Source organism: Lonchura striata, chromosome 17, assembly GCF_046129695.1.
Source record: "Lonchura striata isolate bLonStr1 chromosome 17, bLonStr1.mat, whole genome shotgun sequence".
NCBI classification, from domain to species: Eukaryota; Metazoa; Chordata; class Aves; order Passeriformes; family Estrildidae; genus Lonchura; species Lonchura striata.
The window spans coordinates 2,239,140-2,257,677 of record NC_134619.1 but is presented as its reverse complement, the minus strand read 5'-3'; the positions used below and the strand labels follow the sequence as shown (position 1 = coordinate 2,257,677).

At 46.6% G+C, this 18,538-nt stretch overlaps 1 protein-coding gene across 1 annotated transcript in view; it reads left to right on the top strand.

Annotated features, from left to right (window-relative positions):
- The first annotated feature begins 6,208 nt into the window (after positions 1 to 6,208).
- The window catches only part of BCAS1 (brain enriched myelin associated protein 1), a 34,400-nt gene continuing 22,070 nt past the window's right edge, over positions 6,209 to 18,538 (top strand). Inside the window, exons 1-4 of the mRNA XM_077787068.1 lie at positions 6,209 to 6,277; positions 6,366 to 6,447; positions 12,996 to 13,046; positions 13,740 to 14,215. Coding sequence (XP_077643194.1) covers positions 6,209 to 6,277; positions 6,366 to 6,447; positions 12,996 to 13,046; positions 13,740 to 14,215 — 678 coding nt within the window. The remainder of the gene's footprint in view (positions 6,278 to 6,365; positions 6,448 to 12,995; positions 13,047 to 13,739; positions 14,216 to 18,538) is intronic.

Sequence of the window (18,538 nt, the reverse complement as noted above, 5' to 3'; positions counted from 1 at the left end):
TACAGGGTTTACAAGAAGACTTTTCCACTTATTTTTCTTTTTAGTAGCTGCAGCTCCTCAAATTTTCCATATTTCAGGCTTGGGAAGGGGAAGCACTGACAGAGGAAAGCAGAGCCTGGGGGTTCAAAGCAGAGTCTGCTGGGGAAAGTGGTGACCCAGGCAGCGCAGGAGCTGCATGAAGGAAGTGAATATTTGACATAGTATTGTTATCATCGCTGCATATTTGATAGAGACTTACAGTGCTCCTACAGGAGAGTAATTGTGGTTCAAATGCCTGTTCCACCCACTGAGGCACCACGTCTACAATAACTCTCTGTCTCAATCCTGACACAGGAACCTTTTATCTGCTCTAGAAGCTCCCACGTGGAGAAATAGCTGGTGTAGAGTCTGTAATCCTCCCTCTTTAAAACCAGAAGAACAGTGGCAGCAGGAACCTGGGGGATTTTTGTGATGGGGGAAGAAGAGACAATCAGATCAGCAGCTCCCTTCCTACATCAACACTGTGACTCACAGTCTGCAGAAAGTGAAATATCATTTAAAAACGCTGCTCAGGCATCTCTGGGAAGCAGAATGAGGGAATGTTTCCCATTGAGCTCCAGCTGGAGGGTGTGAGCCAGGGGCTGCTCCCAGCCCAGCGTGGATCTGCAGGGGTTGCTCTGGGTTTGGTGGAGCTGCTGCAGAGCCAGACCACAGAACGGGCTGAGCCTCACCCGGGGCCCACTGAGAGGCACGGGGAGCATGGCAATAATTAGGGAATTATCTGCTCCCCAGAGCTCCTGCACTGCAGCAATCATTGTCTCCTTTTCACTACCCAGCCAGGGCACAGGGGTGAAACACAAGGCAGAGCCTGCCATGGATGGGAACTCCCTGAGAGGCAGCAGGGAAACCCAACAGGCTGAAAACATAACTGGGGCAACCAGCAGCTGTAAAGGAGCCAGATCCAACCAAGCTTAGAACTTCAGCAGAACTTCAGCAGGAGCAGTTTTCCCTGGAGCTCCAAGCCAGGCTTTTCAGGTTTGCAGGAGCACGAGTTCAGATGTGCTTTCCTTTTTCAGCTCAAATGTTTGTGCTGATGGGGATGGTTTCACCTCTGCGCCAGCTTCCAGCTCACGTCTGCCCCAAGGATTATGGATTTATAATGGATATCAGGAGTTTTGGAGTGCCAGCACCTTGTTTTGGGGTCTGGCAGATGTGGAAGGCCCAGCTGTGTAACAGCATCAGTCACTGCAGTGCCTCGGGGTTTTTGGAAACCTTTTCTGAGTAGGTTGAACAGACACTGTGACCCTCAGAGGTGTCACTGTGAAGAACCAAACCCTGTGGCTCTCAGAGGCCTGGATCTGGGATTCAGGAGGTTCCCACAGCTCTCCCTGCCCAGGATCCAGGATCCATCAATCCATGCAAACGTTGGGCTCTCTCATCTGAAAGAATCCGTGATTCACTCCATCCATCCTCCTCTGAGTGAAGCATCAAAGCTGAGTCCAAACCTCATTTAGATTTTGTTCCAAACTGTCAGAATTCCACAGGAGTTATGCCTAATTGTGCTTTTTCCTCAGCTGTTCTCCTGCAGGTTCCTTCTGCCCTCCCTTCCTCATGCTGCCAGGGGGGTTTTGCTGCTCATCCCTTGTGCTCTGCTGAATAAACCCTGACAGCAGCAGCCAGATGGAAATCCTCACCTTAAACCCACACACCAGCCCCTCTCCAGACCACGTGTGCCAAAAGCAGATGCAAACACAGAGCAGGAGTCATCTGCTCCTGCACTGTCAATATTTGAATGCTCTTGGCTCTCGTTCTGGACACTAATAAAAGAAGCTGGTTAATCACTGATAATTGTTGGGAGCTCTGTGCCATTGACAAACAGGAAGTTTTATGCAGCTGTCAGATGCACGAGCTGAGCATTTCCTGCAGGGGAGGAAGATTTCTTTGGTGACAGGCTCACTGGAGATTTTAGGAAGAAAAAATAGCATTTTGAGCGCTGAAAAATCATGAAAGCGGCACAGTTTGATGTGCTTTGCAGAAGATTTTCTGTGGCTGCCACCCAGCTAAATAATTCCCAGTTTGGCAAAACAAAACTCACCGTGTGCCCCTCTGGTCTGGCCTTGATGAAAACATGGGATGGCTTTGGAATTACTGGGAAAGAATATTAAAGAGTTGAAAGATACCTCAAAGAATGGATGGTTCATTGTCCATACAACTGGGAAAAATTAATCAGGATAAAGCTCACTGTGATGGCTCAGTTCAAGGAAAAGCCTTTTTTTTGAGGAAAAGGAGCACTGCAATCCTTATATTCACAGGTGAAGGACATGATAATCCAAATTACTTCCTTCATGATGAATATTAAGGTTTTAAGGCTGAATTTGAAGATATTTTAGGAGCAAAGAGATCTGTGGAAGGCAAAATATGGTGCAAATTTATAGTGAATGTAATGAACTTCTCTTACAGAAACAGAGCAGGTTTGGGTGGCCAGAGAGCAGCAAACACCTGGGGAGGGCTGGGGAGGGGCACGGGGCTGCTCCACCCTGGCTGTGTTTGTACCCAGAGTTTGTGAGCACACCCTGGGCTGGCTGTGGGGCAGAGCAGGGACAGGGACACAGCAGGGACACAGCAGGGACAGGGACAAGGACAGTGGGAACAGCTGGGGCTGGGTGAGCAGCACCTCACCTGGGCCAGCTCCGGCTCCCAGAGGCTGTCCTGGCCCCTCTCCCCAGGTAACTCCTTCATCTCCTCCATCTCCTTCTCCTTCATCTCCTCCATCTCCTTCTCCTTCATCTCCTCCATCTCCTTCTCCTTCATCTCCTCCATCTCCTTCTCCTTCATCTCCTCCATCTCCTTCTCCTTCATCTCCTCCATCTCCTTCTCCTTCATCTCCTTCATCTCCTTCATCTCCTTCTCCTTCATCTCCTTCCTATCCTTCCTTCCCCAATGTGCAGCTCTGCTGGGATGGTTTGCCTTTCCTGGGTTTTGCTCTCACAAAAGCATTTTCTGCGCTTGCTTTTTGCTGCTCTGCTCCAGCAGTCCTGCCTGTGCTCTGCTGCTCAAGGATCTTGGGAGCTCCTGCAAGTTGGGCTTTAAATCACCTCTCTGCCTTCTCCCCCACGGTGTCCTGGCCTTTCCTGCAGAATGGGAGCACAACTTTGTGGCAGAGCCTTTCCCCAGCCAGACTGGGGCTGGGTGCTCACCTGGTGGCATTGTGGAGCTGTCCCCTCCCCGAGAGCCCAGGGCGTGAGTGTTGGAACTATTTTGCTTTTCCCACTTGGCTCCAGCGTGGAGTGGCTGAAAGAATTGTACAAAACTGTCCCGAGAGCCTTGAGGACAGCAGGTGGTGCATGCCCACCCCTGCCAGGCTCTGAGGAGTTGCTGGGTGTTCCTTGTTTGCTGTAGGTGACTCATGCCAGCCCTTCCTCCTGCTGTCCCTGCTGCTGTCCCTGCTGTGCCCGCTGCCGTGCCAGGGCTCGCAGCCACCCGGCCCCGAGGTGCTTCTCCCTGCAGGACGAGGCAGAGCTGCTCTCGAGGTAAGCAGAATTCCTCATCTCTCTGCTGTTAGCAGCCCTTTCTTCCCTCCACTCTGCCTGCACACTCTGCAGGCGGATTTGGGATTTCAGGGGTGAAAATTCTCCTTTTCCACCTGGACACGGCCGTGTCTTCAAGCTCACCTGGGTTCCAAGAGCTGGAAAATTGATTCTTTCCTATGATGATTAAATACAACATATGGTAAGTTTTAGTGAGGAATTCATTGTGGACTTTTGCAATTAATAGATATTGGGGTTGAAATATTCCAGGCTGGTCAATACATCAGGAAGGTGAGGCTTGGATGCATTCAGGAGTACACAGCAGATCATAGATTTTTCTGTAATTTTCTCTCATATTTTCAAAGCTTTTACCATTCTGCCAGGACAAAACCAACAATTTTTAAGAGAGAGAGAGTGAAAAAGGAAGATTTTCCCAAGCCTTGAACTTGGCACACTTTGGTTCACATAACATTAAAACCAATTAAAAATACATTTATTTTCCTTCTGAATTATTTTCTGCATTACAATGGAAGCAGTGAAGCATAATTTAGGAAAGGGATTGTTTCAGAGCTGTAGAAGCTGGTAGCTGGTGTTCCTTTTGGAACCAGTCAGGCTGGATTCCAGCTGGCCTGAGGGAAACCCCCACAAGGACAATATCCTTGGAACTTGCTGGAAAACCTGTACTAGAAAGAAAGCCTGATGACAGGAATTACTGCAGCTCCTCCTGACTTTTAAGGGCTTTCCTCTCATTTTGAAGAATGTTCTTGTATCAGAGTCATCTCTTTTCCCCACCCATTCCTCCAAATTCATCTTCTCCTATAAAATTGTGGGATTTTCTCTCCCAAAGTGAGGAAGTTCTTCCCGCAGAGCCGTGGCACAGCCCTGGGAGGGTGTGGATCTCCCTCTCTGGAGACACCCCAAGCTCACCTGGCTGAGTTCCTGTGTCACCTGCTGCAGGTGGCCCTGCCTGGGCAGGGTGAGCTCCAAGCAGATTCTGCTGCAATTCTGTGATTATCTAACCCACAAACACATCGGGGGAGCTCCTTTCTTTTCCAGAAAACCTCTTTGCCTTCGCACTGAGTAACTCCAGCTCCAAGCCACGGTATAACAAGTGAGAGAAAAATGGATCTGACCACATAAACAGAGGTCTGAGCACTCTGGGAAAAGCAAAGCCATTCCTTGGGAATGGCAGGGCTGGAGCTGCTGGTTTGCTCAGCTCTGGAGCCACACACGGGGACAACCTCTGCAAGAGAAGGGCAGAGCTGTGGCATCAGCTGGCAAATTGTTCCATTTTCTGTGTTTGGATCGTCACTGCTGCTGCTCACATTTGTCTATAGGTGGCAGTGACCTGTTATTTTTCTTTAAAATAGGGCAAGAGTAGCACACAGGGATATTTTCTATATCATAGAGTGTTTGGGGTGGAAGGGACCTTAAAGCTCATCCTGTCCTATGGCAGGGACACCTTCCTTTGTCCCTTGGACACCTTCAGGGATGGAGCAGCCACAGCTGCTCTGCTCCACGTGCACAGCAGAGAACAGAGTTTGGTGGTTTGGGATCACATTTGGGATTGTGTAGCAAGTTTTCCCATTTTTAGCAAAAAGCACCTCTTATTCATCTCCATCTTTCCTTCAGAGAGTTCCTGTGAGTGAAAATGTTTTGAAATTCCACATGGCTGCTGTGTGTGTTTTATTTCAGTGAGAATTATAAACTGGATTTTAGGAAATGGCTGAGCTCCCCTGGAGCAAAGTCTGCCAGAGATCAGAGCCTGTGGTCCCTGCTCTGCATCAGCTCCAGACAACTCACCTGGTGTGAGGAAATCTGCATCAGCAGGAAACTGCAGGGGCAAGGAATCAACTACAAATCATTGAAATTAAAAAAAAAAAAAAAAATAGAGGAATTTACTTCTCTCTCACACACAGACTTTACAGAACGTGTGAGAAAGGAAGCAAACCTGCAAATATTCCATCCTGTACCTGAGGTGTGTCCTGGCACAAACCATGACACTCCTCATTGTTTATTTGGGTACTTTAACAGCAAACACACATTTATATCCTAAGTCAATAGGAACTCCCCTCTTGACTTGGGTCTGCTTTGCTCTTCCTCCATTTTCAGGGAGTGTTTGGCCCCAAAAAATCTACAGAGTAAGATCAGAGGGCACATAAATGCATTTTAGAATAAAGGGAGAAGAAAAGAAAATCCCCCAAATGTATTTGTTTTTCTTTTCCTCTTAATATCAAAACAATCCCCCAGAAGATTTATGTGAAATCATCCACAGGCTGCAGTTCAGAGTTTCCATGTGTGATGCCTTTCCGTGCTGCCTCTTTTCCTTCCCTCTGCTTTTAATGAAATAAAACCCAAACAAGAATACACAAGCTGCTGTAATTCCTGCTCAGGTTTTAGGCTTGCTCAGCTGCTGCCTGCACTCCTGAGCCCCGAGGAACGCTGCAGGTGGGGCTGCAGCCAGTTTGCCTCCACCAACAAGAAAAGTTTGTTGGTTTGTGCCATTTTTGGGGAGCAGCTGTGAGCCCCGAGCACGATGGGGTTGGGGCAGGTGCCCTGGGAAGGCAGGTGGGATTTTAGGGGTTTTAACAGCCTGGCCCCATTGCCTGTCTCTTAATGAGAATTAGGTGGTGAATTTGTGTTAGTGACAGAAAAAGGGTTATTTTATTTGGGGTTTTTCTCTCCTGCACCTCACAGGAGCTATGGGGAATAACCTGAGTGTGCCAGAGGAAGCTGAGGATGACAACACCTGCACAGTGAAGAGTTACCAGGTGAGCAACCCCCCTCCCACCTCCCCTGGCTGCTGCCAGAGCAGTTTTCACCCCTTTGATGTCCTAAAAACTCTGTTTGTTATTTCAGCCTCTCCCGGAGTCTCCTGAAAGTATTACCAATGGATCCGTGGTGTTTGTCCAGACCCCTCCCCTGGCAGTGAATGGTGAAGGTATGGACTGGGAAAGGGGGTTGGAAGTGCCCTGGGGGAGGCTTGGCCTGAAGGAACGAGAAATATTCCTGCATGGCTTTGCATTAGGGGATGAACCCGTGTTCTAGCTCTGACTTGGAAACGCGTCTCTACAGAAGATGCAAAGTTTACATACAACAAAAAGAAAAATAAGAAATTATTTCCAATATTCTCTGGGTGCTGGATAATACTTCTGGGCACTTGGCCCCAAAAAATGGATTTACAGGGGAGGGGGTTTGTGTGGAGCATCACCAGGCAGGGATGCTTTGGTGCTGAGCTCTGCCCAGGCTCTGGGGGAATTCCTGGTGAATTTGTGGGCCCAACAAGCCCTGGGGGAATTGTTGCTGCAAGGAACCCAAATTCAGGCTCCTGGAAAGGACAAAATGAAGAAGTGGCATCAGGACAGGGGGATCATGGACTCTTGGAGAGGTTTGGGGTTTCTGGGGGACACCAGGAAATGTTTTACAAGAAGAGAACAGTTCATGTGTTGGAAAGGGATAAAAAAAATCCATGTCCTGGCTGTGTGTTCCTATCCACAGGATGATAAAGTCTTAAAAACCAGCTTTGCATTTTTAAATATGAATCCATATTTCTGATCTTTTCAGCAGCAATTTCCAACAACTGAAACTGTAGAAATGCCTTATTGATGATAGAATCCTTATCCATCTGAGCATTTCCATCTTGTTCTCTCTTTTCTGGTCCTGTGTTCTCGAGCAGGGGCATTGCTTTGACTTGACATATGCTGAGCAGTTATTTATTAATAATTAAATATATATAGAGATTTTTTTGGTCTTGATTTTAATTTTAAAATAGTGATTGGCTGGGAAAAGAGAAGCAGAAAGGGGCAGGCATTAAAGCTGCAGTGAAGTTGTTAAATTAGAATTACATTTGGCCTCTTCTGCTCCTGAGCTGGGCCTTAGTGAGTATTTAATGTACAGAAACCATCCCTGCTCTCATTTTGGAGGTTGCAGCCCTTCCTGAAGAGAGCACTGTCCATCTAGAATCTCCAGTGAGATCTTCATAACAAAATCAAGCTGTTCAACAAAATGCAGCTCCTGAGCTCGAATTCTAGAGAATTTAGACCGAAGCTCAGTAATTCATTCTTTCCCTGCACACTAATTAAATAAACTGTCTCTTTTATGGATAAACTGGGTGTAGAACAGTTGATGAAGTTAGTTGAGCGAGTTAATCCCATTATTTCAGCCCAGTTTGGGTGGGGTCAGAGGGAACTGGTTTTGCAGGTCAGCACCCCAGTGAGGACCCTGAGCCCCACTTCCAGCTGTGCCCCCCTCAAAAATCCAGCTGTGCCCCCCTCAAAATCCTGCTGTGACTACATGGCCTGACCATTAAAAAAATCGCATTTCCAAGTGGTTTTTCGAAGTTATCTCCATATATTCAAGGGCAGTTGCTCCCATCCACAGGCACGTGGCTCTTCTTGCTTTTCACACCTCTTTAATTCCTCCTTCCATCCCTTGTTGGCTTTGGAGCCTTTCCGAGCAGCAGCACTGCAGTTTCTTTTCTTTTCAGAATAAATAAACCCCAACATTTCCTCTTCAATCTTATCAGCAAAGAAAATACATTATAACCCCATGCTGAGAAAAATACTTTATGATTTGCTGTTAAGAGAACCCTCTCAGTCTGTCACAGGCACTTGAAAAATCTAAATTTAGGTAAAAATAATCAAAGGCTGGTGTGGGGATATGCAGATGGTTCTGATAAGAGCCCAGAATTTCTGCTCCATGACCCAAATTTCCCAGTGCCATCCCACCATAAGTCACTTTAAGCAGTTGCCTACCAGCAAAGCTTCTCTCTGTGTGTTTTTTTTATTTTTTGGTGTAAACCAGCAGAGTTCTGAGGAGGAAATAAAAGCCAGATGATTTTCACTGCCTGAAGACCTAGAAAATACATGTACATTTTATTCCTCATACCTAAAATGAAGCATATGGGACTGCTTTACTTAAATGGATTACCTAATTAATGTAACTGCTAAATCAGCTTAAGTAGCAAGTTGAAAAATTAGACGTTGCTGTGTTGATATTTCTTGTATTTTGCCTTTTTTTCCTGTTTGTAAAGCAGTTTAAAATCATTGAGATACCATTGAAATCTCCATGTTTGTGCACAGTAATCAAGATTTTTGAGAAATACAAGTGATGGAAGTTATTACAGTGAAAACACAGTTGTATTTCTAAAATACTGCAATAAATAGCAGTTTCGGGGTGTAAAGTGAGGATACTGGGGGGAGCCAGAGCTAAAGAAAGGGAATTTTGTTGCACTTTTAGTAATAAAAGCACTTGGTGAGCAACAGGTGAAGGGAGGAAGGACGAAATTGGAGTTTTGTGTCTCTGATTTGCACCGCACCGAGCAGAAATGCAGCAGGAGCACAAACCAGGAACAATTCCCAATTCCTGTGGCCTTGGGTGGTAATTCCAGGCAGACTGAAACAGCGACCTGCTCCTCCAAAGAGTTACAAAGGGATTAAAAAGATTACAAAGGAGAAAGGTTGAGTGAGGATGCAGCTCCTTTGTCCCAGAGGATAAATCCCATTCAGCAAATCCCGACTGCAGCAGCTGCTGTGCCTGTAAGGCCTGAAATGTGAAGGATTTTGGGGATGCTTTTAGAGAATGAGCGCTCCTATTTTTGCTTCTGGCACTCTCTCCCTGTTTCCATTAATTTCTGGAAATCTGCAGGTTTTTTAAGTATTTTTGAAAGTATTTTTTATTTTAAAATAATTTTTAAATCATTTTAATAATGTTAATATTTATTTTTAACGTATTTTTAATGTATTTTTAACATATTTTTAACGTATTTAACAATGCAAATTAAATTAGTGAAACAAGGTGATTCTTGGAACACAAAATTTGCATGGAATGGTAGAGCAAGATGGCAAAAGGATATTGGTGTGTTCCTTCTGGTTTTAAGGAAGGAGGAGTGGCTTATTATTGTGATAATTATATATTATTATTATTATTATTACAAGAATAATATAATATTATCCTTTGGATTTGTAATTTTGGATTTGTATTTGCTGCAGAAATTCATTCAGGGCTGTTGTGCTGCCCTGCACTGCTGGAATTCCTGGTGCTAAATATTGCCTTGTAGCCCTTAATGTTTTCTTGATGGCCATTAAAATATTTTCTCCACAATTATCTGAACACCAGGGGAGAAAAAAAGTGCTGTGTGTCTCTAATTCCATGGCTAAGCAAAATATTTATTTGTGGCTGGCTTGTACTCAAAAGAGAGGAATGAGATGAGCTTGAAGGTCCCTTCCAAACCAAATCATTCCATGTTTCTGTGATATTCCATTAACCATTGAGCTTCTCTATTTTTTGCTAAGTCAAGGAAAAAAAATGTTGGTCTAATTTGTCAAATTCCAGGGGGAAAAAAGTGTTCTTACAGAAAAAGGACTTTGTGTAGCCACAAAATTTCCTTTTTAACGCACTCTGATGAAGGGAAGGGGAAAGAGAGATCTTCTGGAGTGTGACTGCCTTTTGTTAAAGAGTTGAAAGGCAAGTAGTCTGAAATGCAGCCTGTAAATTGTATATTGATTTTCATCTCAGAGCAGCTTTTAATCTCAGGCATAATGAGCAGCTTTGATCTGCTCAAAGACCTGGCCTAGAATTTGGGGGGTTTTGCTTATCTTTGCGATTCTGCCTCTGGATCAAGGAATAAATCTGAAAAAAAATGGCACTTGTGTGTCTTTAAAAACAAAAATAACACACGCTTTTCACTCAAATGCTGGAATTTCAAGGCTTTTCTCCCTCAGTTTGTGGCTGTTCAGTGCAGCCCAGCCCAGCGCTGGTGGGATCTGCTCTGCCCCTGCCTGAGCAGAATTTCCTGGGAGCAGCTGGAGCTCTCTGACACAGCGCACACCCAGCAGAGCCCATGGCAGTGACATTTTCCAGGGCTCCCATTCCTCCCGTGATAATTTGAGATAAAAAGAGCTCCATCGCTTCCTGAGCTGCTGCTTGCTTCGCTGGTTTTCTCAGTGCTGAGCTTATATCCCTATTTTTGAGCCAAAGCCAGTTTTCCTGTGGTCCATTTGTTATCTGTTACATAAAGCAGAAGTTCAGCATCCCTTACAAGTATTTTCCAATGGATGTTGTTTCTCCTTTCTTTAGCTTTTTGAGTTTTGCTTCCTTCCCAAGTTTCCAACTATAATTAGAAGTTCTTTTTCAAACATTACTCAGGAAACTACAGCTGATCTCAGTGGCCCCAGCTGAGTGTCTAAATAGGTGCTGGAGTAGCTGTGATTTGCACTTTTTGCTGTGCCTCTCAGGACACTGAAATTGAAACTGCTGCTCGTGAAACATCACAGGAGGATTTTGCTGCCCAAGGATTTCTGCCACTGGAGCTGCTTCCTTACAGGAACAGAAGCAGCAGAATCCAGGAAGAAAAAAAAAAAATCATGTATGCCCAGAAAGTGGGAATGTCTTTGCCTGGCCAGAGCAGGCTGTGCTGAGGAGCTCTGCCCAAAACACCCAAAAAAGAGGGAGCAAAAGGTTCATTAAGAATGATCCAAGGGGAGGAGTTGGGAGGCAGGTCCTGGCAGCTGTGGGGTGCAGGTTTGACACTGGATGGTTTTCTCAAAGTTCTTTGGTGTGTTTTGTGCCATTTTTAAAATAGTCGTACTTCTTGAGCAATAGATGCTGGATAGCCTATTCATCAAAAGAAGGAATATTATGCAGCAGTGATTTTTTGTACTCCAGCTTATGGTGATGTTTTAGTCAAGGAAAAGTGTGATGGACACAGACACATCAGCCCAGAACCTGCTGATGTTTTTTGGCTTATCCACAATCCCTGGGGAGGTGGGAAACTTGGGGAAATTTTGCTGTGAAAAGTCAAGGGGTAGCTTTGAAAGCTGGGTCTAAAATTGTTCTGTTTTCCTAATCTCAAATAATTTCCCACTTAAGATCTGTGCTTTGTGGAAGATGTGCTTCAATCAGTTTTTTGTGTTTTTTGGGTTTTTTTGTATCTGGGGTTTTCTTTTTCTTAAAGGAAAATGTGAAAGGCATAATATTGACTGGATTATTACAATTATAACTTGAAATAATTTCAATCTTACATTGAAACTGACAATTTTCCTGTTCTAATTCAGCAAGTCAGTTTGAGTCTGTCAGTTTTCCACAGTTATAATTAAATACATCTAAATTCATCCTTGAAATGTGGTGATGACTGACAGGGAAATCAGATCCATATTCCAGTCCAAGTAGGGAAGAGAAGCCGAAGCTCGGGGGGAGCTGTAAGATTTACCTCTCACAAGACCCCTTTTTATTGAGGCTTCACACCACTTCATCTCTGGTTCTGCCTCCCAGCCACAAAACAGATCCAAGCAAGATTATTCTTCTTTTGTCTCTTGTTTCTTTTGTCTTGTGTAAAGCAGGAGCTGCCTTTTCCTGCCTGTGAATCCCATACCAGGGATTTCCACCTCAACTGTCCTATGAAAGCACCATTGTTTCCTAAAATCATAAAATATACTTTTAAATCAGAAGGGTTTTTGCATCTGAGGTGTGATGGCCCCACGTGTACACATGGAATGATCAGTGTGAGTTTTGGGGGAGGAAATGTGATTCTGAGCCACAGTTTGTGAGAGAAGAAATGTAAAATGTAAAGAGAAATGCAAGGATATGAAACCTGTGATTTATCAGGATTCAAATCAGGCTCAAAATAACCCACAGGCAGAGGAGAAGTGCAGGTAGGAGCTGCAGTGAGGAGAGCAGGCAGCAGGAAATGGGATCTTCCTTTTGTTTCTTTATGTTTGACAGAGGAGCAGGTGATATATTGATATAGAACTGTCTTGAGTTTTATTGGGTTTTGGGGTTTTTTTTTGCATATCACTGATTTTAATTTGCTGCCCACTGGGCTGGGTAGTGGCAAACAGGGCTGAAATCTGACTTTGATGCTGCAAGGGGCTTTTGCAGGGGTAAATTCACACTGATTTCAGTGAGGGCAGGGGGCAAAAATTGGCTCTGGAGAATGAACAGAGGGTGAAACTCACACTGATTTCAGTGAGGGGGATGAACAAAGGGTAAAATTTGCACTGATTTCAGTGAGGGGGGTGAACAGAGGGTAAAATTTGCACTGATTTCAGTGAGGGGGATGAACAGAGGGTAGAATTTGCACTGATTTCAGTGAGGGGTGGCAGAAATTGGCTCTGAGGGATGAACAGAGGGTAAATCTCACACTGATTTCAGTGAGGGGAATGACCAGAGGGTAGGATTCACACTGATTTCAGTGAGGGGAATGAACAGAGGGTAGGATTCACACTGATTTCAGTGAGGAGAATGAACAGAGGGTAAGGATTCACACTGATTTCAGCAAGGGGGATGAACAAAGGGTAAAACTCGCACTGATTTCAGCTCTGAAGAATGACCAGAGGGTAAAACTTGCACTGATTTCAGTGAGGGGAGGCAGCAATGGGCTCTGGGGGCTGAGCAGCAGCACCGGGGTCCCTGGTGCGCCCTGCAGCCCTCAGCCCCAGCACGAGCAGCTGCTGGTGCCCGTGGGAGATTCCCTCTCTCCCTGTGTTGCAGGGGATGCCAGGGTGCCTGCAGGCCGGCACAGCATGACCCTGGTGCCTGTGGGTGATTCCATCATTCCCTCTCTCCCTCTGTTGCAGCAGCTGCAGACTGGCAGAGCCCTGTGCCTGTGGGTGATTCCTTCTCTCCCCGTGTTGCAGGGGATGCCAGGGTGGCTGCAGGCCGGCAGAGCCCGGTGCCCGTGTGTGATTGCCTCTCTCCTCTCTCCCTCTCTCCCTTTCTCCCTCTCTCCCTGTGTTGCAGGGGATGCCAGGGTGCTGCAGGCTGGCAGAACCCAGTGCCCGTGGGTGATTGCCTCTCTCCTCTCTCCTCTCTCCCCGTGTTGCAGGGGATGCCAGGGTGGCTGCAGGCTGGCAGAGCCCGGTGTCCGTGGGTGATTCCTTCTCTCCCTGTGTTGCAGGGGATGCCAGGGTGGCTGCAGACCGGCAGAGCCCGGTGCCCGTGTGTGATTGCCTTTCTCCCTCTCTCCCGTGTTGCAGGGGATGCCAGGGTGCTGCAGGCTGGCAGAGCACAGTGCCCGTGGGTGATTGCCTCTCTCCTCTCTCCTCTCTCCTCTCTCCTGTGTTGCAGGGGATGCCAGGGTGCTGCAGGCTGGCAGAACCCAGTGCCCCTGTGTGATTGCCTCTCTCCTCTCTCCTCTCTCCCGTGTTGCAGGGGATGCCAGGGTGCTGCAGGCTGGCAGAACCCAGTGCCCGTGTGTGATAGCCTCTCTCCTCTCTCCTCTCTCCCGTGTTGCAGCGGTCGCAGCCGTGCCTCCGGCAGAGCCCGGCCCCGGTGCCCGGGCGGGCGGGCAGAGCGGCGGGAGCGCTGCCAGCAGAGCCCAGCCGGCTGCCAGGCTCCGCTCCCCGCCCTTCTTCCCCTGGGCTGTGCCAGGCCGTGCCGAGGAGCCCGCCGTGCCACCAGCCCCCCGAGAGGCCGCCCTCGGTGCCACCAGGCTGAACGGAGCCCCGAGCGAGGGCACGGAGGCGCCCCACCAGGGAACCCTCGAGGGAACCCGTGCCAAGCTGGGCCAGGACGCCGAGCTCGCGGGGACGCCTGAGGGACACGATGTGGCCGCCCCAAAGGGCAGGCAAGTGACGCTCCTCGACAGGATCTTCAGGCTGGAGAAGGGCAAGGGAAGGACACAGAGTGACCCCCAGGAGGGAAGGCAGAGCTTGGATGATCCCGATGGGAGCATCGCGGCCGGCGCGCCCAACGGGGTCCTGCTGGGCAAGGCAAGTGCTTCCATAAAACACCCTTAATTTCATTTTTGCTGGTGAAACCTCTTGGGAATGTTGGCAGAGTGGGGTGACTCTGCATGGGGTGGGAATGAACCAGTGCTGCCCTTAAAATGACTGCAGGTAACACCCCAGGATGGAGGTGGGAATGAACCAGCATTGCCCTTAAAATGACCATGGGTAACACCCCAGGATGGAGGTGGGAATGAACCAGCATTGCCCTTAAAATGACCATGGGTAACACCCCAGGATGGAGGTGTGGAAGATGAACCTGTGGCCATGAGTGAAGTTCTGTCTCATCACTAAATCCTGACCTCCGGTTTAATTCCATTTATAATTCTCTGAAAGTTTGGACAACACAGCTCCAACTGCCAGCTGCAAATGAAAGCAAAAACACCTGACACTAAACCAGTTTCTTGTTTAGGATGTTTGACATTGGATGGTTTTCTAAAAGTTCTTTGGTGTGTTTTGTGCCATTTTTAAAATAATCCTGCTCCTTGAGCAATAGATGCTGGATACCCTATTCATCAAAAGAAGGAATATTAGGCAGCAGTGATTTTTTTGTACTCCAGCTTATTGTGATGTTTTAGTCAAGGAAAAGTGGTTCATTAGAAATGATTTTACAGGATCAAAATGTGATATAAGAAATTGTGGATCTTAACTGAAAGAGCACACTGGTCAAATGAGCTGAAAGATAATAAGAGTTTAGATTTTACACTTCTGCCAAATCTGATATCAGCAAAGGTGTAATTCTCAGGTAATTAATGACAGAAAAATCCCATCCTCTGAAAGGGAATAATGGTGTAAATCTGAGTTCTGCTGGAAAAGTGGAATGCAGGAATTGGTGATCAAATTGAAACCCTGTCTAATGTCAGGAACAGGACGGAAAATCCAATCTGTAATTACCACTTTAATAATTGCTTTTATTGGCCAGTTCAGGCTTACAAATAAGATGGTGAGCACTGATGCTTTGGGTAGTGTTGAGCTGAACTCATGGGATACTCACTGCTTACACTGCCAGCAATGCAAGTTTCCCCAAAATTCTTTTCTTTTTAATCCTTGTCTTCTCTATTGTAGACCTTCTCAAATCCGAAGATCACATTTCTTGTATAAATTTACACATTGTAATACTTTTCTGAGGGTTCATTTTGAAGAGGAACAGTTGCATTTTTCACTGCCCCGCAGGAGTGTTTCAGGCAGCTCGGGATGCACACTTAAAGAACATTTAAAGAATCCATAAAAGCATTCAGCACCTAAGCAGAACAGGGTGGATCATTTGAGATGAATCCTCTGTTCAGGGCACACTGGCACTTCTGTGTTCAGCCTCTTGGAATGAAGCTTTTCAACACCCCGAGTTCCTGCAGATATTTTTGACTGTCACACACAATTCCGTGGCTTGCAGGAATTGTCTCTTTTCCCACCAAAATGCCAAATTCTCATTTCTTATTTTGCTGTCACTGCAATGACACTGCTTTCATTTACAGAGTGGGGAAGGTCACAGCTGCTGCTGCTGAAGGAATGCTGTGAAAGTCCAAGGAAAGGACACTTTGGAGCAGTTTTAAGTAAAATTCAGAGTTAAACATTGCTGGGAGCAAGCAATCCTGTTGAAAGCTCAGGTGAGGCAGAGCAAGATCAGGAACAGAAGGGAATCCAAATCATTCTCCCAGTTCAAACAGGGAAGCACTGCTCATCCAGATCAAGCTTTATTATACCAATAACACCTGGATTTCTTATTAATTCCTTCTGATTGGCAGTTCTGCCCCTTGTACCCATCCCCATCCTGGAGGTGCCTGCTGGGAATAACCTGGAAATCCCAGGCACTGCTGAGCTGTGGGTGGTGCTGGGTCTGGCTGGGAGTGGCTGCAGGATCCCAGCAGCTTTTGGGAACCCAGGAACACTCCTGAGGACAGGTCTGGTTCTCAAAAATGCCTCTGCACCTCCTAGGTGTGTGCTTAAAGCTGCACCATGGACATCTTTGAGGAATCACAAACTTGGGGTTCACTGTGTAAAGAAAAGGCAGGTCTGCATCACAGGGAGAGGATTTTTAAACTTATGCTTGAATTTTTGGGCTATAATTTTGACTTTGGTGCTTTCAGATATGAAAAGAAGGGGCAGAGAGGAGTTAAGCACCTTTTTGGGGGAAAACACTGCAGCTAGACACTGCAATGTGTTGCCAAATTTAACTCAATCCCTAAAACAAAGGCTGTGGCTCTGCCTTGCACAGTTGCCTTCTGTTCCCTCTGAAGTTCCAATTCTCCTGCAGGATGAGAGAATGACCAAGCCTAATTTAATTACTGTTCCTGTAGTAACTACAAACTGTTACCAAATAATCATACTAAAAATCGAGATACCGCTGCCAACAGCTCCTCTTTTCTCTCTCTCTCTGTCTTTTTTCTTTGTGGATTATGACTTGTAGTATCTGTAAATGCTAAAAGCAAAGTTTCCTTGCACTGAGTGCCAAGACAAAACAAACAGCGTTGCTGGTGAGTAAGAGAGAGGCTCCACAGTTGTAGCTTAAGAGCTGCACAAACATTCTGTGTTTGCTGAGCCACTCTTTATTTTTGTGGTCTACAAAACTACATTCAGAGAGCAGCATAATTAAAACAAGGGCAGAATTCATGAATTCATGAAGCATTTACTATGTAAGCCAAAGAAAAGATAAATTATATGCCTGAAATGTTTCACTGAGCCATGATTCATGCAAACAAAAGTGCTGGCAGGAATACATTCTTTTGATATGTTTGGGGTTTTTTTTTTCCTGATGACTGAACTGAAACTACAGTACATTTAAGGTGTTTATTACCCCCAAATTTAGCTTCTCAAAGACACGAATTGAACATTTACATAGCGTCTAATAACTCCTAATACTGATCTTCTGTTATTCCTGGGGTTTCTTTCATTATTTACCCCCAGGGCTTTGAGCAGGGAGCTGCCACAGAGGCTTTTGTGGTGATTTCGTGGCTCTGCAGCCGTGATCCTGCGGGGCTGTGTGTTCTCTGTGCCTGATTCCTGTGCTGATGGCCCCAGCCTGTGCTCTTCCCGCAGGAATATTCCCATGGGAGCACAGGATGGATCACAGCCCCTCTCCGAGGCCAGACTGGAGTGATTCTCTGTGGAAAAGAGCAGCCTCAGCTTGGGAATCACAGAGAGGGATCCTCAAGCAGGGCAGGGTCATTTTTAATGGGAAAAATTAGAATAAAAGCATTCTACAAAAACCTTTCCCTGCGCTGGGTGATTAAATACGGCAATAATTGTATAATATGGATTTCTTTATGTCACCAGTGGGAGGAATAGACTTTAAATGCTTTAAAACTTCAGAGGGATCAGGAGAGCTGGCAGAGGGATCACCCCAGGGCGTGGGGTGGGCAGTGCCAGCAGAACACAGGGAGTTCAAATGGGCACATCAAATGGGGCACATCAGAGCTGTGAGCTTGGAGTTCAGGGATTTTGGGATGGCCCCAACCCTCAGGGTCTGCAGTGGCTTTCTTTTCAGTGTGGCTTTGTCAGGGAGATGTCCTGGATAGCCAGAGGTGCTGGAAACAGCTGTGTGCAGCTCCCTCCTGAAATGCATCCCAAGGCCAGGGCTTGGGCTTGTCTATAATTCCTAAAAGTTACTAAATCTGTTGATTTTTTTTTTCTTGATAGCATCCAGCTCTAAAGAGCTTGATGTCACCAAGCACTTGGGCTGTGCAGCTGGTTTTGTTTAGCAGCACATCGGCCTCCTCCTCCTCCTCCTCCTCCTCCTCCTCCTCCTCCTGCCTCAGTTGTCCCTGGAGCACCTGGAGCAGAGCCAGCATTTTCCATGGCCCCAGAGCTCAGTGTGTGCCACCCTGGGCTGGCGTGGCCACGCGTGTCCTGCATGGCACAGATTGTTCCTGGGGCCACCCTGGGGCTGGCAGCTGCACAAAATGCTGTGTGAGACCCTGCTGAGCACTCCAGCAGGGCCCTGCTGCTGCCTGGGCCAAGCTGGGTGGGTGGGGAATGACACACAGGTCCCTTCTGGCATCTCAGTGGCTGCTTGAACTCCCTGTGTTCTGCTGGCACTGCCCACCCCACGCCCTGGGGTGATCCCTCTGCCAGCTCTCCTGATCCCTATGAAGTTTTACAGCATTTAAAGTCTATTCCTCCCACTGGTGACATAAAGAAATCCATATTGTACAATTATTGTGGTATTTTAATCACCCAGCACAGGGCAAGGTTCTTTAAAATGTTTTTATTCTAATATTTTCCACTAAAAAAAGCACTGAGCAATAATGGGCTGGTTAGGAAAAAATACCTTTGATATCACTTGGGCACCCCTTGATGTCACTCTCTCCTGCA